The sequence below is a fragment of the Oenanthe melanoleuca genome, chromosome 1 (assembly GCF_029582105.1).
Source record: "Oenanthe melanoleuca isolate GR-GAL-2019-014 chromosome 1, OMel1.0, whole genome shotgun sequence".
NCBI lineage: Eukaryota > Metazoa > Chordata > Aves > Passeriformes > Muscicapidae > Oenanthe > Oenanthe melanoleuca.
The window spans coordinates 78,525,993-78,547,115 of record NC_079333.1 but is presented as its reverse complement, the minus strand read 5'-3'; the positions used below and the strand labels follow the sequence as shown (position 1 = coordinate 78,547,115).

Here is a 21,123-nt window from a genome sequence, read left to right as displayed (position 1 = left end):
CACTGCCCTCTTCTATGTTTGGAAGTTTTTCACGCATGACAGATAAAAACACAGGAATGAATCTTAAAATCTTAAATCATGGCTTTTTTTTTTTTTTTTTTTTTTTTTTGTTATTATCATTATATGTAAAAAAAAGTTCAAGGACATTCATAGGTTAAATTTCTACACAGTAATTAAAAAATCAAAACCCAACACAAACTCCCCTCCAAATCCCAGAAACAAACAGAAGCCTTTACATTCTTGTCTTTTCAGTTAAGTTACATTAACTATATAGTAATGCTTACCAGTAAGTAGGTTGCCCAGGACCTGTATTCCCCAAACTGAACATAATATGGACATGAACTTCTCAATAACCTCACAAATTGCAATGTACAAATATATACATATTTATGTCCATATATTTCTATGTGTATATATATATATAGATGTCAATTTACACTCACAGATCAAGGAGCATAGAAGCCATTATTCTTATTATGCTCCAGAAGGATATGTTTCCAGGTTCAAAGAACAGTATGATGGGCCTCTTTTAATGATAATTTATTCTTTTCCTCTCTAATAAAAACTCTCCCAGACTTCACAGTATGTGCCATCAGACTTGAAGGATTGGTGTTGATGGGTTCATTTTTATATTCCTTTCTCAAGGAACAATCCCACTGACCCAATCAGGAATCTTAGCTACTAGAGGCTAGTTAGTCAAATGGCATGAAGTGTACTCAAATGAGGCATCCTTCTTGTTCCTTTTTAAACATTTTCAGAAGAGAGATGAAAGGTTATAAAGAGCTGCATGAGGCTGGAGAGAACATTTTCAGGCACTTGTGAGCATCTTTTCTCAGGTGAAAAAGGAGCAATTCACTATTTTTCAAAATATAGCAGTTGATGTCTCAAGTGCCAGGTTTCTGCCCCTTTGGCTCTATTTTGTGTCAGTTATAGTTCAGGCACTTTGAAGCATATTTTAGGAGGAACTATGCACTTGAGGACCATGTTTAAGATAAAATAAAGTCTGCCTTAGATGTAGAAGTAAAGGCTTTCAATGTCAAAATATTTCCATGTTAAAAGAAAAAAAAGGAGAGAGATTTCAGGATAAACTTCAAAAAATTTTCTGCCACAACAAAATACAGAAAACAATTTAATAATTGTGATAGTAAGAAAGCTGGAATAATGTGAAAGTGAATAGTGAAGAGTAGCTGCCAGGCAAATTAATGGGAGGGTTTAGGTGAGTTATGTATCACTAAGGTTGGCCTTGTACACAAAAAATGTGCAGATCAATTAAAGCTAACACTGTGAAATGCTACAAAGCATTGAATGTTCACATTGGCTCGTGAATGGTAGTGCTAGGTCCACTTACATTGATTCTGCTCCAAAAACTGACAATACATTAGCAGGATATTCAAATATCTCACTGTGCTTGTTGTGGTTTTCCACCCTTCACTGTGAAGAAATTCTCAGTGACTAGTGGTGGGAAATTGTTTTATAATCATGAGATAGCCAAAGAAAAATGAAAAATTTTAAGGGCCTTGGGTGTTGCTTATTACTTAGGCACAGGAGCTCAGGAATCAGTGCAGTCTGAACCAGCTATCCACAATGCTGCATGCACTTCCTCCTCAGTGCTGGTTGGAGTTGCAGAGCAGCAAAATGTGTAGCTTTGTCTTGCTTGTGAGGGGGACTCTTCTGGTCTTCTCAGGTGGTTTGTGTCTCTTCTCTGCCAATGAGTGTCAAATACAGTAAAAAGCTGTAAATACTACAGGAAAAACATATCTTTTGTCTGTCCCCAGTGCATGTTCTGTAGCAGTTGTCTTTCCAAGCACACAGGCTTGAGATGTGAGAAGAATTAAACATGACACAGAATATGCAAACAAGCTGTAGAAAGATATTTCAGAGGAGGGCTCCAAGCACAGGACTGCTCTACCCACCTGCCATAACTTATTTTCAGGATGTTTGGTACAGCTCCCATTCTCAAGTCTTATTTTCCTCTTTCTTTTCTTCTTTCTTCTTGCCTGCCTGAAAGAAGCATGTTTCTGACATCTGGCTGTCAGGAAAATTTTTCAGCTGACACAGAATGACTCTCCAGTCTGTGGTTGAATTTTCATTTATCCAGCTGAAAATAATCTGGTTTATAATCTACAGCACCTCTGTAAGGAAGAAAAACTCACTCTCTAGGCACTATGTAAAACTAAATTCTGCTGAGGGGGATTGTTCTTCTATGTGTACCCTGCAGTGAGTTGGTGAAAATGACCAGTTGATACTAACCACATACAAGCAGCATAGGTACTGTAATAGGTTAATGTGGGAAAGCCTGTTTCCTTAAATAAACTGCTCCCCACAGTCCTGAGAAATTAAAAACATAAGAAATGCAGCAGTATTTGAAAATGTTAGCTTTCCTTTCATTGTATGAGATGTTTTGCTGTATAAGATTGAAATAAATTATATGAGTCAACCTAACCTTTTCAAGCGTCAGTGTGGTTTGACTCTGAGAAGCAGTTGGGTGAGTGTTGTGGTGATTTCACAGTGGCTGTGCATTATGCATTGATGGTAATATGCCATGCTACTTTTATTCTTTCTTTTATAAAAATACAACAAAAGAGAAAGAAATGTAATTTTAAAAAATCCCAAAAACAAAAACAAAGCTTAGCACATTGCTTAGAAAAACCCAGCTTTGGCATATGCTCTAATTCATGTACAGTAATACTTCACATTCACTGAGAATCACAAGTATTTGGTTAACTATCATACATCCTGAGAGCAACTGTTCTAAACCTATCCCTCAGTCTTAAGCAGCAAGGCTGCTGTTTCCAGGCTGACTGTGTTTGATTTGCTTCAGTGCCTTCTTGAATAAATTCAGTTCCTTTAGTACTTCCATTTCTGACCAGGAGATGCTGAAATGCAATTTAAGTACAGCTTGAGTTCTGTCACTGGAGCAAGGTCTTTTGAGTGTGGCCATTCAAAAGGAAATGTTTTCTGTGTCTACTCATGAATTTCACAGGTGTCTTTCTTCTGAGAACATCTAAAGCTAAAAAACACTTTCCTGCCTTTGCAAATTGACCTTTACTCCCTCTAACCCATCCATAGGTCCACTTGACATCGATCTGGCCGACATGGTCCTGCCAGAGAATAAACTTTCCCTTCTGTTTTCCAAGCTGTCGCTGAGCAGTACATTAGGGCGAAGTATTTGCATGAATTTCTGGTAAAATTCCTTTGATGCAAAATAATAAATGAAGGGATCTAGGCAGTTGTTGAAGCAACTGAGGCACAAGGTGAGCTTGTAGGCAGGGTACAAACTGCTGCTGTAAAATAGGCGGCTGATCATATGTGCAAGTAGGATGAAGTTATTGGGGGCGAAGCAAGTGACGAAGCACAGAAGGACAATTACAGCCAGGTATATGGATCTAGTCTTTTGCTTATTACCATATCTGCTTGATGTCTGAACTAGCTTCCTAATGATACCAATGTAGCATCCAACTGTTATAACAAAAGGGATGAGGAACAGGACAAAAAATAAAGTGAGGAGAAAGGCTACCCAAGCTCCAAAGGTGGGCAGCATATCCCATTTTAGGACATCAAAACAGGTTATAATCCCTAATTCTTTCACTTCATAGGTCAGGTCTGTAGTTTCTAGTGGGTAGAAGGCCAGTAGCAAGAAAATCCACATAACTATGCAGGCAGCCAAGGCATATCTTTTTCTTCTCCACTTGATCCACTTCATGGGGTGTACCACACCCATGTACCTCTCCATGCTGATAAGGGTCATGGTCAGTATGGAAGAATACATGTTGGAGTAGAACATCACTGTCACAAGGCTGCAAAGAGTCTTGCCAAATATCCAGTGATTGCTTAGGTAGTGATAGCAAATCTGGAAGGGGAAACAGCTGGCCAGCATAAGGTCCGTGATGCTTAAGTTGATCATGAAGATAACAGAAGGTGTTTTGGGTTTGATGTGCCAAAAGAGCACCCAAAGGGAGAAAAAGTTTCCAGGGATGCTGACCAGAGCCACCACTGTATACACAACAGGGAGGGTGATGGAGACTGTTTTATTCTGCAGCATTGCCAATGTCAAAGCATCCAGGTGGGATTCGTTTTTGACCATTATTCACAAGTGGGTTGTCGATCTCTGTAAGTCAGCTGGATCATATCATGAACACTGGGCTTGAAAACCTGGAGGAGAAATGTCAAGTGAGAAAAACAATACATCAAAACAGAAATTAAGTATAGAAATCCTGTATTAATCAACTAAAAGATTCTTTAGTTTGACAGATTTTCCTTGAAAGCACTGAATCCATTAAAATTACTTTCTGAAAAGTTGTGCCTTCCTCCAAATCATCATAATATCTTACCAGTCTGACTTCTTCCTATCTTGGAACAGCTACCTTTTCCCTGCTGAATGCTTTTTTGATACTTAGAATCATAGAATCATTAAGGTTGGAAAAGACCTTCAAGATCATGGAACCTTTGAGCAAGCACCACCATGCCAATTAAATCATTGCACTGAGTGTTGTTAACCAGCACTCCCAGGTGCTTTTCCACTGGGCAGCTTCTCAGCCACTCTGCTCCAAGCCTGTAGTGCTGCATGGGGTTCCTGTGACCCAAGTGCAGGGCTTAGCATTTTGCCTTATTGAACCTCACACCACTGACTTTGGCCCATCAATCCCTCCCATCCAGATTGCTCTGTATTCTGTTCATTACCACACCCCCTATGTTACTGCAACATAAAGAAAATCACATATCACAAGTTGAAATTCAATTGATGTCTGTGTGAGAACATTAGTCCATAATTTCTCCATGAACCAAATCCATTGTATCTACTGTAGGTGTCATGACCTTGATTTCTGTAGTGAACAATATCTTCTGACCTTTCCCCTCCAACTAAACTATGATCTATGACAAATAATGGCTGGAATTTAATTTTTTTTCACTTTCGTTTCATCTTAGGGAAAGGAGGACATGCATTCAATCACTCTTGCTATATTTATAATATAAACATTATAAGGAAAGAAACATGAGAACCAGGGACAAACTGCAATTGCTTGGACTGGTTTACAGGCTGGAGAAGCCCTCTTCTACCAAGGAGAAAAAAAACTATTGAACTTCAGTTTCTGCAAAATGTAAGTTATTTAAAAATGTTCGGTTTGCAGCTGCCTTATTTGCATCATCTGTAATTCTGCAAAATTAGTTTCAGTTTTGCAGTCTGCAAAGGAGATCCATGCTTTCACTGCCTGGTTTACATAGATCTCTCTTGGCAGATGCAATAGCTCATGGTTTATATATTTGAAGCAGTGTAGTAGCATTCAGCAGCTGCAGGAAGGAACCCACACCTTAATGTGTGTGCTTGCTTTCATTAAGCTTCAAGTACAGGGAGGCAATTTCACAAAAGTACAGCATTGAAAAAGTGAAGAAATGGCAACAAATGCCCAGAAAGGCAGAGGATAGATCTACAGTTGGTTCTGTGAGGAGTTACAATAAGGGCTGAAGAGGTGCCAGGCCAAGTCAGCCAATAACTGTGAGCACATCTCTGCTGTTAACAGCAGCCAGAGTGGGGGCTCAGGCACACTGCTGCTTCTGGACTCTCATCACCTGCATGCTTTATCCCAAGCATCTTGTTGCAAGACAGCCCTGCGGTAGGAGGTTAGCTTTAAATACATAGGTGCCAGTTGGTGTCACTTAACCTCATATCTTGTTAAAAAAGGGCTTTAATTTGTGTGGTCAAAGGCTGTGAGTAGTGTAACAGGTCAAAGAGCCCAGCCCCTGGTGCTGGGAAACACTATAGGTGGAAATAACCATTCTGACAAAAACTGTGCTTTCTGAGGGAGGCTTTTACTGAAAAACTGGATTTCTGAACCACTTGTGATTCCTGAGACCTGGCAAATGTGAAGTCTCTACTGGAGGCTGCAGTGCAGTAAAGAGATAATCAACTCAGAAAAACCTGAGTGCAGATCCAGAAAAAAGTACAGCTACAGCAGCAAGCAGCTCAGTGGGGCTTACTGAGGTCCTTTCTTGACCTGATCTATTTGACATAGTTCTTCAAATGTCAGGTAAAAATATTAAGAAGTGGTGAAGGCCAAGACCAAGAAAGTTATATTGATTAATTTTGCTTCCAGCTGGGTTGTTGGAATCCTAGATAAAGAATCAAGAAAATAGGAATTGCAACATTAGAGATGTCCATATATCACACACATGACACAGAGCAAGCCTGTTTCAAGTAGTGAAGTGGTCATCAGATGGGCACAATTGCAAAAAGCCCTTTGAGACAAATGTGTTGCAAATGAAATTCAGTTCATGTCAGGGGAGTTCTGTCAAGAATGAAACTAATTCTTCATTTCTCAGGCTAACTTGAAAAAGCACTCACTGTCACATAACTCTTGGGAAAAAAAAGCCTTAATGCTCTCTATTTCAGCTTATCTGTCTGTGATTTACCACTGCAAATACTTATTCATGAAGTGTGTTGCCTCAAAAATCCTGCTCTAGTAGCACCCCTTTGTGCCTAACAACTCTATACTTCTCAAAACAAACAGAAAATTGTTGTGTGTATCAGTTACTACAGAGCTGTAATAATATACCTTTGCAAGTGAAAGGTATTTGCTATCACAGGCCCCTAGATGCTATTCCTATAGAAATTACAGGTACTTGGGAAAGTAGGAATATAGTGAAAATTTCCATTAAATCTGTCACACTGGTCATAAAGCTATCTGATATGTCTCACATTTTGGTTTGTGTTCATCTCAAATGTATTTTCTTCTGTACTTGCTTTTTCTGAGAGAACATCTTGATAAAAAGGAGATAAAAGGTGCACACATAGATGCTGCTGAATGCATAACAGTGTCAGCATTCATGGCTTGACTAAAGGCAAATTTTATGCACTCATGGAATGCTACTGTCAATAAAACATAAGTGTCTCCAAATATAGGCACCTCTTGAATTGGAGTTGAAAGACAGCAGGCTTACTGATTACTTGCCTACAAAAGCTTTCCAAAAAGGGTAAATCTCCTTGACATCATTTTCAGTAATGAAGATGTCCATCACAATGAGCAGAGAATGATGGATGGTTCATTTAGAGACTTCTGCAGGGAAGAAGGGGGCATGCAAAGCACACAAGACTGAGGTGCATGTCATTCTTGAGGGCAAAGTGCCTCTTGAGGGGATGTGGAGTACAGAAAATCCTTCTCCCAATTTCATCTTTCCTTTTGCCAGATTCTCTCACACTCTAATCCTGAATTCCTTGTCAAGAAAACCCGGACCAAAAGAAATTCCTGCTGTGATTCACTCTTTCTTGTAATGATTTGCTTTTTAAATGCCCAGGTGTGTGAAGTTTGGCTGGGATAGAGTTAGTTTTCTTCACAGTGGCTGGTATGAGACTATTTTTTGGATTTGTGCTGAACACAGGGTTGACAATAGAGAGATATTTTTGTTATTGCTGAGCAGAGCTTGCACAGAGCCCCCACATTGCTTTTTGTAGTGCCACACTGGCAAGGTGGCTGGGGGTACAAGAGAGGCTGGGAGGAGACAGACAGACAGGTAGCCCAAACTGACCAAAGGGATATTCCACACTCTACATCATCATTACCAGTATATAAAGTAGAGGGGAAAAAGAGGAAGGGGAATGATTTGGAGTGTTTTTCTTCCCAAGCAACCCTTACACATGATGGGGCCCTGCTTTCCTGGAGATGGCTGAACACCTGCAGCCCATGGGAAACAGCAAATTAATTCCTTGTTTTGCTTTTCTTGTGTGCATGTCTTTTGCTTTCCTTATTAAATTGTCTTTGTCTCAACCACAATTTTTCTTCCTTTTACCCTTTCAGATCTGTCCCCAATCCTGCCTTAGTGGGGGAGGTGAGCAAGTGGCTGTGTGGGGCTTGGCTGCTGGCTAGGGTGAAACCACAACAGCAGTTTAAGCACCATTTCAGTGTCCTTTATCACTCCCACTGCTGCATCTGTTGGGGTTTAGTTAATGCTGTGTTTACATTTTCCTCTTGTTCAGGGTAACCATGTCCTTCCCCCACTGCACCCACCGTCTCTGTCTGTCTCTTGTGGTTTAATTTGAAAATGCAATACATCAAGAGAGAAAATAATCTCTCTGTAGAGATTTAGAATTAGACTCCTCTTACATTTTATGAATTTTTTCCATTCAATTTCAGGCTTCCAACAGAATTCAAATCAGTGAAGCTTGCATGGATTTTAAAACATCCACCCTAAGCTATGGTTCCATATGCATAATTTAAAAAAATATAGTTCTGTTACATAAATTTCCCTTTTAGAAATACATAGTTTTGGTTTAATTTTGGGAGACCTGTATTTACAATATGACAGACCAATGAACATACAGCCAGACTGAAAGAAAAGCTCAGTAAGGATTCTTTAAGTGACATGATCCAGTCTTACTGACATTTTCATCAGTCCTCAAGATTGTGACATAGAAGGAGAAATGTTAAGCTTTTCTGCTTGCCTGATTTCTGAAACATTTAGTAGAGGGATGTATATTAGTCTCATATTAAGTACTAAGCCTCAATAAATCCATGTAGGACTTTTTTTGCTACTCTTTGTACTCACTGGCTTATGGCACTCTGCACAGAAAGCTCACTTGGAAATTCAGTGGCATCAGGTTTTCATCCAATCTGCAACCATAAGCTAAGGTGACAGGTGCTTAATGCTTTTCTGACAGGAATAGGGATTTCTTTCCCTTCAATTGACAAAAGATGATAAATAAAATATTAAAGGGTGTACTGAAAATCAAAGACTAAAAAATCACAAGATATCTGTGTTATTTCTTTGCTGTGGAAGAGCAACAGTAGAGATGTTTCTATTTTTAGAGAACTGCTAAATTAAGCTGATGTGATTTCTCTCTCACATCTCTTATCTTCCTGTTTTCAGTGTCAAGTGCACCTGTGAAAAAAACTGAAAAGCCTTTGAGGAAAGTCAAAATGGGAATTGACAATTTATAAAATAATTGAGATTTGCTTTGTGGTTTGAGATGGAAAAATAACTTAAAACATGTCATGCAGCAGAAAGACTTCCAAAACCTATTGTGTTTCATAATTTTTGGTTCACTACATGTCAAAGCAGTATTGCATAGGGAAAAAAGTTCTTATTTCATAAAATCTTTGATATTATTACACTTTTAGAAAGACACTCTTCTAGCTGAAGAATATAGGATGACATATTTCAGATTACAGGAAAAACAAGCTGAAATGCAATTGCAACTCAATTACAAATAGATTTAGAATGAAGCGAAGTGAAAGCACAGATTTTATTGTAAGCACTTAGAAAAATCCTGTTAATAGTTTTTTATCAATGCAAGTGTAGCTGAAGAATGTATTTTGTTTTTCTTAAAAGACTGCATTTTAGTATTTTTTTTTTTTTTTTTTTTTTTTTTTTTTTACTTACTCAGTTTGATTACAAGGCAGTAACAAGAGCTAAAGGGTTAGGATAGTTTATGTCTACCTAACAGCAGACAAAACTAGAGAAAACTTAGGGGTTCTCAGCACAGAGTGCTCCTGCTGGGTTTTCAAACCCTCCTGGACTGTCTGAATTACTACTGATATGACAGAAGTGAGTAAAAGCACATAAAACTCATAAACAAGTGCTTAATTTCTCTTGTAGACTGAGTGTGAGGAGAAGAAGGAGTCAAGAAACTAAAGAGCCAAGAGTCAGTAATCTTGAGCTGTGGGAAAAATGACAAACACTTTGATATTTAAATAAAGGAAGGGATTTTAATATGAAGAACAAGAAGAAAAAGTTCCCTTTTGTAACTCATCTCAAGTACAGTTCCTTAAGCATCATTCATGTGATTCAGAGAAACACTTCTGCAAATGTTCAAGTTCAGCAAACTGAGGAATGTAAATGAGACCATCTCCACCTGAATGTTTCCTAAACTGAATATGGGCCTTACTGAAAGAGGCTGCAGGTTTTGTCTTGATGCCTCTTTCTCACCTTGCAATAAACCTCCCATGCAAATTTTAGCTTGCAGTGTTACATCTCTACATCTCTAAAAGCCAAGAGTCTGATTTACTCAGTGGAGATATGAACCTAAGTCTTCTAAGAAATTTCTTTGTATTTGAGCTTCCTTGTTCTTTTGGCTGATTTTTTCCCTATTGTTTTGTTCTGGTATCAATTTTGCAAAGGTCAGAAACTGTTGCCAAGCTTGTAGTTATGTTATCACAAAGGCAATATTTGATGTTTTAGCTTACCTTCTTTTAAGAAGAAACACATTTAGGAAATGGCACTTCTACCCTCTGTGCACTTGTGTGTGCAAGTATTGGTGAGCAAAGAAAACAAAACTGAAAGCATCTAACTAGCTATGATATTCCTGACCTTCCATGCCATTTAGCTTTAAAAAAGTAAAACTCTTCTTTATTTATTATTTTTTCCCAAAGTTCACTCGGATAAAGGACGTAAGTAAACCACATGTGTACCTTCACTGCAAAAGTTGGCATATTTTTTACAATGAAAAAGTTAAGTTATACTCATTATATTAGTCAAAAACTTTCAGAGACAAATGTCAGTCTTTATCTGGGTACATACAGTCAAAGTAGACCCTATGGTGGTTATAGCTCTGACCTCAAACCATCAGGGCAAGGTAAAACAAGAGTGTCTTCTCTCCACAAGGATTTCACATTGAGGGGTAAAAACCCTCTGCTTTTTCAGCAAGAAAATATAGAAACATTTCCAGCTTTCATGTACTGGAGGGGTGTGTACCTCCACCTGTTAGACTTGTTAGCTGTATCAATCTAGAGAAAAACTACTATTTAAGTGAGGAAAAATAATGTTGTCATTTCTGCCTACTAGGGAGTGTGTCTGTTCTCCAGCCTGACAGAGTGAAAACAGGCACTTTCCAAGACTGAACCAAAAAATTTTTACTGAGAAATTTAAATATACAGATAAGAGGCAAAGAAACTCCATAAGCAAATACTGCATTGAATCTTCAGAATTAGCTAAGTAGTAAAATTAAATGTAGATACTTACTTTCAAATTTCCTGTGTCTGTCCTGGATTATGCAGTTTTGCTGATAGTTGAATTTTAGTTCACTTAAACCTTCACCTTTTCTAAGTATGAATCAGCAAAGTTGGGATTCTCTGCTGGTGTTAGCAACATTCACCCTAATTTAGGTAAGATTTGCATAAACAGAGCCACTGTCATCTGTGTCAATGAGCCAGTTCAGAGTGAAACTCATCAATGTGGTCTTTAAAACTTTAAAAGTTTATTTCTGCAGTAGTCATGTTCTTGGAAATAGTTTGTCTGTGGGCCAGTATCGACAAAAATCCTCTCAGTATCTGAAGTATGCTTTTACAGCTCAGGTGCTACTTAGGTTGCAAAATGAAGCAGTTTGCAGTTTTCTTTATCAGTCCACAAGTCAGCTTATAAAAATGCTGTGCACAAAACCTTAGGCCAGTTGAAACCCAAGTTGTGTGACTCCACTGGTAAATTTTGTAGGCTGGTTTAAGTTTCAGTCAGAATAAGCATCCTAAAACACTTTTGAAGAGGCTCCAATTTAGGGGCTAACAGCTAGAATATTATAAATACATTGATCTGTCCTACATATGCAGACTTTATAAGCTTAAATTTTTGAAGACTAATATTTTAAAAAAGATTAGCAAAGCTAATGCAACAGAAGAGTTCAACATATCAGCTCAGGAATTCATTCTATAGGACAGGGAGTCCTCGGTGATCATTGCCCATATGCACACTCGTATTTCCCAAGAGCACAGGTAATTTTTCTCTGGGTGAAACCATGCACAGGGAGGAAGAGCCATGCAAGCAGTTCCTGAAACTGCTGATTCCTTGCAGGGACCCTTCACTTAGATGGACCACAGTGTTTGTCAGATGGTGCAGGGCCATAAACAATCAGCTTGTAAACCTCCCTTTAACTGCCCTGGCAGACATCCTGCATGGTGTGGAGTTATCCTGTGCCAGAAGATCCTCCTGCAGGTACCTTGGCCTTGACTCATGGCAAAATGAAGACACATGTTTTTATAGAACTTTGATGAAATTGCCTGATCTAGTTGAAATTTAAATAACACATGAACTGATTTCCTTTATAACTTTAAGTTTTTAAATATTGTCTGTCTCCAGGATTGACAGACAATGGCTTCTGGTCATGAACATCAACTACTTCCCTCTACAAGTAATTGCCTCTCATAGCTGCTGTGAGAATCAGAGGAAAAGGTGTAGTTGATCATTTCCCTTCTGACCTCAAATTCCAGGAAAAGAATTTAACAGTTTATTGGCACAAGGCATTTGTGGTCGACAATATGACAGATTCCTAACAGAGAATTCCTCAATCTTCAGAAACTTGGTTGTCTTACACTTAATCTGTGTGCTGCAACTGGCATTTCTCAGCAAACAAATATACATAAATATACACATGTGTGAGCATATGTGTATATATATATATTCTGTTTGAAATCTCTACTTTCTATCTTTTCATCTCTCTTTTCTGTGCAGCTCTCTTCATGTGTTTCCTCTCCTGATCAGTCTACAAAGGAATTGAGGTAGACTTGCTGCATGCTCTTGAAGATTATCTTTAGAGATCAAAATTTAAAAAAAAAAAATTTACAAAAAAGATCCTTAGATGTTGCTTTTTTCATACTTGCACTAAGGATATGATGGTCTGTAGCTGTTGATCAATTTAGCTTATGATGAAGCCCATAAACAGGACAGGCCACAAAGGTGTACTTGAAAGGATAATTTGGTGTGGTATTTGGGAAGTGTTTTGAGCAAACAATGTAGAGTAATTCTAACAGCCATATAACATACTGGGAATAGAAATTGGAAGCAATATTTGTAGGGGTGTATTTAATAACTTGGTTGAGCATGTAAGCTGTCTTCAGATGGGCCTTTTTCCACTGCTTCCACTAGTTGGTCTCAGTAGATTCAAAACATCTTTCTACCTCCTAGATAAATAGATGCCTGTGCTGGATCCCTAACAACTGGTGACTTGTAAAAACACGGGATGAATTTTTGTTCCTCCTATTTATTAAGATCTACACAAAGAGGCAAAACTCTTTCCACAGCAGTAGTACTAAGTGGTAGGATTTGGGTAAAGATTTCCTGCCTAGTCTTTGCTACTGCTATGGATTTATCATCCATAGAAACCTAAGTGTCTATTTTAGGATGAGCTGGAAGTGTTTACTGTAATGGGCAGATCTCCAGTGACTGTAGTATTTGCATACGTAGTGATGACTTCCACAGTAAATGCAGGTGTTTGAAGATTATTCCAGCCTGTTTTAAACATCCTGTTGATTCAGATCCTGATTTCCTGCAGGCCCATAATTTCCTGGAATCTGTCAGAATCTGTGCTAGTTCACTAAAACATAATTGACCCCTTTAACACTTGGATCATTCAGCTGCTACTTTTAAATGAGCAGGTCAGCTTTTGTCACAGGATAGGATCAAATGCATTGTTTTACCTGTATCCATCTTCTTCCACCTGTGTGTTGAAGCCTACAGTCAGTTTTACATAATCATAAGAACTCAGAATAAAAATTATTTTGCCTTCTTCTGGTCCTGCTGCAGTACTTGCTCAGCACATACCATTTACCCTGACTGGCAGACCATGGAATGGACTGACCACTGCTGTCCCCCCAGGTGCCTCCTGCAATGCTCTGGCAGTGAACTCCTGCAGTCTGGGCATTCTCCTGACTCTCAGGTCAGTTTGGAGTAATTCTCACATCAGTGCTAAAGAAAACAGTCTTGGCTGAAAAGTATGAGACTGGAGGCTCTGCAGGAGATAAACAAATGTGCACTGTGCAGCTTTCTTGCTTTTCTTATTCCCTGCTCCTGAAAGGGTTAGAGGAGCTAGATACACAGAAAGAATGAGCCTTGCTTCCTGTCAAAATTACTGGAAGGCTTTGATACAGAAATGGGCTGCTGGAGGCATTTTGGCACAACTGGAACTGGTATTGCATGCAGCCATTCTCCTGCACCTCTTGTCAATACCCACTGAAAATAGGTGACTGCATGTATTTCAGGAGCACAGGTGTGCCTGGGCTGACAAAGGACCAGGAGGCAGAAATGTATGCAATCCAAGGCAGTGGGAAATGTGAGCTCATTCCCTAGCACTTTGGACAATGCTTCCTTTCCAGCTTAGTCTGAAAGGACTGGTGGTTGGGACTCACCTCAGGTCATCTCCAGGAGAAATCTAAGGCTGTCGCAACTCTTTCTTTTGCCCAGTTTCTTTTACTGCTTACTGTCATGGCTCAAATTGTGAACCCTGAATTGTACTATTGAGCTATATATGAGCTGTATTTTTCCTGAGTGAACTTCAGTTGTTTATGTATGTGGTCACATATAAGTGATTGTGGTTCTCTGCTAGAGAAAGTTTCTTCATTTTTTTAACCAGTTGCCATCATCATTCAATAGTATTCAAGCTGCAGTTATGGGGTACCCTGGCTGATTCTGCCTTTTAATTAGGGTGATAAAATCTATTAAGTTCCAATGGCATGACCAGGATGCATTTCTCTCAGGAGCAGGTCTGGTATTCATGCAGCCCCCAGTGAAGTCTGAGGCAGCTCTGTGTGTTGTATGCCCTGCACCTCAGAGCTCTTTGCTTCGTAGGTAGAAGCAAGATCATTGTTTCCAAGCCTGTGTAAAATCGCTTTGTTCACATGTAAGAACTGAAAATTGGCTTCTCTGCAAAGGCTCAACCTTCTGCTGAGGATCAGTAGCTGCAGCTGTGCTGCTTGTGGCTGGCACAGGGCACAGTATGGACTCACAAGTGCCTGGGCAGTGCAGAGCTCACAGGGCACAGTATGGACTCACAAGTGCCTGGGCAGTGCAGAGCTCCTCCACACAAAGGCACAGTGCACAGGTAACAGGAACCTCAGAACCAGCAGACATGATCTAGTTTTAAAAGCAGCATCATATGGGTGCAGAAAGGAGGAGTGAAGAGCCAACATAATTATTACTTTTTTCATGACTTAACACTATTTTTTTGATTTCTCCTCAGCTTGGCAATTTGATACCTGTTCAAGCTATGACTGGTAATGTACAAGAAGTAGACATTATAAAATGGGGAAAAAAAAGAAAAATATTTCTAAGAAAATCTTCCTTTAGCCCAGTGTCTATCTACATATGTATCAGTGTGAGCTATCACACATACAAAGAGCTATAAAAGGAATAGCACCCTGAAACTGCATCTGCTTCACTTCTCTTAATATCCTTGGGTACAGGTGAGACAGGAAGTCAAAGTTCAGCTTTTGAGCTGAACCTGACTGCAAGTGCTATGGTATTCAGGGTTTGGTCATCTCTCCAGTCCTCTCTGCACTTAATTAAGTTAAATGCATAATAAGAGAGAAATCGGATTCTATCCTTGTCTAACTTATTCTTTTTGCTTGGAGAAGTATGATAGTGCCCTAACCATAGTCAGATATATGCTGATACATTATTATAATGAAAACTACCTGTGAAATAATCACAGAAGTCAAACTTTCTTCAGCTGGTGTATGAGGGGGGAACCAGTCCAGGTCTCAGAGGCAGACAGCACAGCACCCTGGTGTATCAGCCACTCCTCCCAGTCACTGTCAAATTCACAGAGGCTGCAGTCTGTCCCTTCACCCAGGTCATGGATGAATAAGTTGAACAAGACTGTACCCAGTGCTCACCCCTGTGGAACACCCCTAGCGATAGGCTGCCAGCTAGACTGCTCTAAGGCAATTTAATGACTGGTACAGTTATGCTTCAATAAGACACATGTAGCAGTAGAGCACTAGGAGACTTCTTTGGGCTGTTAGGAGCCCTAGAGATCTCTAAGTGATGTGCTCTGAAACATAACCACATTCCTGCACTTTCAGTGTGTAGCCTGACAACAGATGCACAGATAATTGATATAGATGCACTTAAGAATGAAGGCAGTGTTTGGTGCAGATGGTGCCATCAGGAAAATATGGTTTGACCTAAACTAAAATAGGGCAATGTTTCTGTTGCTGAAAATTAATGTTATAGTTTCTAAACTAAAAATTAGAGAGAGTCGACTGGCACAGAAAAGTGTATAGGTCAGGATGACATGCATTTAGTGGTGGGAATGTTATTAAATCCTCTGCAGTCTTAATAAAAAGGACAGGAAAAGGTGTTAATAAAGTCCAGGAAGGAACTAGACAAGCAGTTGCTACATGTGAAGTGTGTGAAGCACATCACATAAAACAATGAGCCCCAAAAAACCCAGATACATAAAAAAGCAGTTAAATGAAAAGTGTAAAAATGCTGAGGCTGATTGCCCTGGTTTTCAGCTGGGAATCTGATCTTATTTAGGTATCTGAGAAGTCTGATGACAGAAAGTGACTGTTAGGAATGGTATGGCCAAGGCACACACTGATACAGCCCTGCCAAAATGGGCTGTGCTCCTTCAGGATCATTACTGCTGCATTACTTGGGAGCTTTGTGTCACATCAGTAAACAATTCAGCTACATAAACCCAGGAGAGAATTTCTGTGGGCTGGAGACTGTGACTGGAGGACTGCATCATCAGTTGAGTAACAAGGATGGTAAATGTGGCAGCAATGTGCTTGGGATAGAAACATCAGGTGTGGCAGCAAACAATACAGAAATAACAAAACCTTTCAAGTACCCCTAACCAAACTAGGAAAATACACTCTGGAGATGTGTGTCTTCAGGCACATCAAATGTGATTCCTTGTGAAAATCAGCTGTTCAAGCTCAGTGAGGAGCTCCTTACAAGATGAGGATTAGCAGCTTTTGGCTCGTGTCTTTGCCATCCTGAGTCTCCACAGTGGCAGGAGCACTCACCCAACTGAGACACCAAAGAGCTTTGGCCTATGAACTATTGCAATAAATTTCTACAACTTCAGCTGCTTAACTGAGAATTGTCAGCAAAAGGGCAAGCTTGAAACCTGGGCTCTCATGAGGGCTTCCCTACCAAAAGGTTTTGGTTCCCTCTTTCCCTCTGCTGTAGTGCCATAGATGGTGAAGGAGAGCTGCTGCTGGAAGCTCCTTTTCTGGCAGAGACCTGATGCTTTGGCAGTGGCTGGCATGTGATCCAGCCTCCACAGCAGCCACCTTCTCTTCTGGAACCCCAAGGATGCCCTCAGCTACCTGGGAGCAGAGACAGGATAGGTCTTTTGAAAATGCAGCCTGCTCCCCAGCTCACAGTGCAGAAACATGGGCACCAACTACTTTCTCACTTCTCTTTCTCAGAGTAGTGGAGGTCATCTATTTTTTACTATTACTTGTTTCCCAGCTGTTTTGGGACTCGTTGCTCCTGCTTCTCATGAGAAGTTCAGGGCTCAGAGCCATCTCGGGGTTTTCCCACAGAGCTGCCAGGACTGTGCTCTCCCCACCCTGCTGAAATCCCCTGGAGCCTTGGCCCTTCCTGCATGTGCATGTGGCACCCAGCCAGCACCTCTGTGCCATCAGCTGGGCAGTGGGGAGCCCTGGTGGGATAAGAGAGGTGAAGTCACCGTGCTTGTGACAGTCACTGAGCACTACAGCCTGCAGGGGGGTTAATGTGGTTTGGCAAGCAAATGAAGGAAAAGGGCTTGAAGTGTTTTGAAGCTCTTTCAGGGAACTGAAGGAAACAGACCTGAGTGCTTTTTATTTTAGCATCTCAGAAAGACTTTTGCAAAAACTTAAAGGCAATGTATATTTCAGGAGAGAGACTTTAGTTTCCTTTCTTCTGTGTGTGTTTCTCTATCTTACATTGCCTTGTCATGATACAAATATACAGAGAAAGAGAGAAAAAGAAATGGAAAGGAGTTTTAAGCTGTAAAATAAATCCATTTTCTTGAGGATTGAGGTTTAATAAAGGTTGTGCATTACATTTCCATAAAAGAGCCTGGAAAAGCAAAATAAATTCTCAGAATCCCTTCTAGCCCCATCCATCCATGCAGGTGAGCAAAATGTAGTGCCAACATACTAAAGATAAGAGTGCAGTGATAAAAGATGTTTCATCACACAATATGGGGAAAGTTTTTTACAAGTTAGGCTTAGCTGCTCGATGTAGGTTCCTCTTTCCATTCTCTGAAATGCTTTAAAAAAATTGCACACACAAAAAAACAACTTTCAAAAGCAGTTTCCTCAGTTCAGCCCTCCCTTAACTCCCACACCATCTCTATAGATGCCTCTTAGATGTACTATAAACTGTGTGTTACAGTTACTTGTGTTTGTGCTGTGTGGGTTGATAGTTTTTAGAGCATTCTGTTACAGCATGATGTAAACTAACCTACAAAAGCTCTCAAGGCTTGTCATTTAGTTTTGTTTACTTGTTTCTTTAATGCAAAAGAAATCTATCCCTTTTTTATCAAGACTGGTAAAAAGAGGAGACCTAGCAATTCACAACCTCAAACTTATCCTTTCATTTTAAAGGTTATACAATCACAACAGGAAATATTTTGAAATGGTCACACTAATCACAAGACAGAGTACTTTTAAGTCTGAACAAGTGTTTGTATTAGTCCCCTATTTTTAGGTCACATCACATGCCAACTCCTTGCCACTGCCATTTGTATTAATAGTGTTTTTTCCTGGGTTTTTTTCCCCCCCATTTCTTCACACACCTGATGCAAAACAATATTTGGAAAATATGCTAATTCTGCCTTAAGTCCTCAGGAGGCATCAAAACATTTTAGGAAGCAGTCCTTAGCAGTGGCATTCCTGACCAGTTTCCCTTCACCCTTCTGCAAAAGCAAAAGCAAATGCAAACTTGTCTCCTGCTGCCAAAACTGTCAATGAGAACATCTCAACAATACTGTGACCAGTATGTCAGTGGCCTCTCCACAATGCCATGATATCCAAAGCAAAATGATTTTCTGGATTAGAGTAAGGAGCCACCTTATTGAACATGCCTGTGTAAAAGGATCTGGCACACCAAACCACTTCTAAGGTGCTGGGATGAAGCAGACTGAGGGCAACACTCACAGTGAGCTTCCTCATTATCACTCCTGCAGAGAGCCATGGTAATAAGGAGATGAAAATGTTAATGACTTCTTTGTATCTCCTTGTGAAAAAGCCTCCTTGCAATTACAAGAGGTAAATGATTAAGAATCAGGTCTCTTCTGAGGGTTGACTGGATTGACAAGAGTTGACAAGACTGTAGGTGTGTTCTTGAGGATGATAAGAAGAATATCTTCACTTGCACAATGCCTTCTAAAAGTCACTTTCCTACTCTGATATAATTTTTTCTTTAAATCATACTAATATTTTTGCACAACTCAGTTCCCTTGCTGCTGCTGGTTCAAGGAATACTAGTCTTGCTTTGTAAATGCTACAGGAGTTATAAGGAGAACACTTTAAATGGCTTTTGAAATTGAGCACTTCCTTGAACTTTAACTGATGATATAATGAGACTTCCTAAATAAATTATCAAAATAAAAAAAGCATGTATATATATATAAAGTGGATATATTTTCTGCATGAATTATAATGCAATAATATCCTAAGAGGAAAAATATCCACAAATTGCAGGGTAATATAAGATTCTGTAGTTCTCTAGTGACTGAACACCTCATTATAGAATCAGTGTATTATTTTGTATACTGGATTTCTGATGTCTCCTTGTTACCAGTGAAGCAACAGTTCAGCTGAAAACCAGGCGAAAAAATTTCTTTAGAAACTGGGTGTAAAAGAGATTGTGGTTAGATTTTCTCAATCACCAAAAAAAAAAAAAAAAAAAAAAAAAAAAAAAAAAAAAAAAGAGACACAGGAGAGCAGCAAGTACCTAGAGGAGTGCGTTTCAGGAGTTTCCATGGCTCCATCTGAGATGTCCCCACCTCACCAGCTCATAGTTGTGCATTTTACCATGGGATACAGAAAACCAGGACACTGAGCAGCAAGAAAGCTAGACAGAATCACCTTAGTCTCTGAGAAAGCTTCACTTTTTGACACTTTGTGGAGGGTTTCAAGAAGATCTCTAGACACAACCACGTATCCTGAAATTTCCACTGCAGTGAGACGTTTGCCTCTGTCTTACCTCATAAAACCCAGACATACCCAAACCAGCAACAAGAGTAGTATTCACAGTTTCTAAATATCACACAATGGGGAAGTGGGAGATATGAATTTATTTCTGTCTTCTAAATCTACACCCCCCCCCCCCCAATCAAGGCAACAGGATTTTCTATTAGTTACTTCACAGAAAATATATAAATTACATTTAAAAAGGAATTGCATTTTGGATGTCTTCTCCTCCCAAGTACTAAACAAAAACTACAGTTTGTTTTTCTCACTCATGGAATTTGTATCCCTGTGGTACCATGCAACCTGGAAAAAATTCAGCTGCAGGAGTAAAGACAGGTTGTAGATAAATAACATTATGATTAATGCATTTTTGCAAGAATGCTTGGTTCCAATCAGGCCAGGTACATATCCATAGTCTGTAGGGAGTGCCCTAAGTATCCACAAGACTAAAGGGCACATGGCATTGACATCTTCCTTCTTTCTGTGTCCCATGAAGGATGTACTCCCATAAGTGTTTTGGCAATTTATGGTTCTCAAACTGGAGCACCACAAGGAACAGTCTTCCCCCCCCTCAACAACTGTGGTTCATTTCAGCCCTTCAGCCTGAGCTGGATATTTGGATATATGGGCTTCTGAGGGGTTAGTGACTGGGGTTCATAATTTTGATAATGGCACCTTTAGCAAAAGCTAAGCAGCTGAAGACCTCTGTCTTGAGTTTTAGCACTTTGTGACAACAAAAGAGTATTTAGGCTCCTAAAGCCTTTTCCAGTGCTAGCATAAAGGTCAGAAATTGGAAATTCCACCAATGACATTCCACTGGTGACAGTTTTCTCCTTCAGTATAGGGCTGGAGTGGACCCCAGCAAGTAGATCAGGCATATGAACATGCAGGGGCCTGATGCTGGGCAAATAATGTGAGTCACAAATGCACATTTGCTTAGCTCTGCCTCCTGGGATTATGCTCCTTCTGCAGAAGAATCTCTTATGCTCCTAGCTAAATCATCCATTGGTGAGCATAGTCCCACACTGGATGGATGGTCTTCATCTTCTGTTGTAAGAATCACTGGCAGTCAAATAAAAATACTTGCCTTTTCTGCTTTTATTGCAGTCCCAATTGCTTTTCTCTAGTTCAAGAACCCTGGCAGGTCTTCCAGAATGTACTGCCACTCAATCAGTCTTGCAGATCATGGAGTTAAAATGTCTTGCTAAACTATTTGAGAACAGATATCCTG

At 39.7% G+C, this 21,123-nt stretch overlaps 1 protein-coding gene across 2 annotated transcripts in view; it reads right to left on the bottom strand.

Annotated features, from left to right (window-relative positions):
* Positions 1–142: 142 nt before the first annotated feature.
* Positions 143–21,123, bottom strand: part of P2RY8 (P2Y receptor family member 8) — a 31,234-nt gene continuing 10,253 nt past the window's right edge. For both annotated transcript variants that reach the window (XM_056499222.1, XM_056499230.1), the window contains one exon: positions 143–4,152. In XM_056499222.1, the coding sequence (XP_056355197.1) occupies positions 3,011–4,084 (1,074 nt within the window). In that variant the 5' untranslated portion in view covers positions 4,085–4,152 and the 3' untranslated portion in view covers positions 143–3,010. The remainder of the gene's footprint in view (positions 4,153–21,123) is intronic.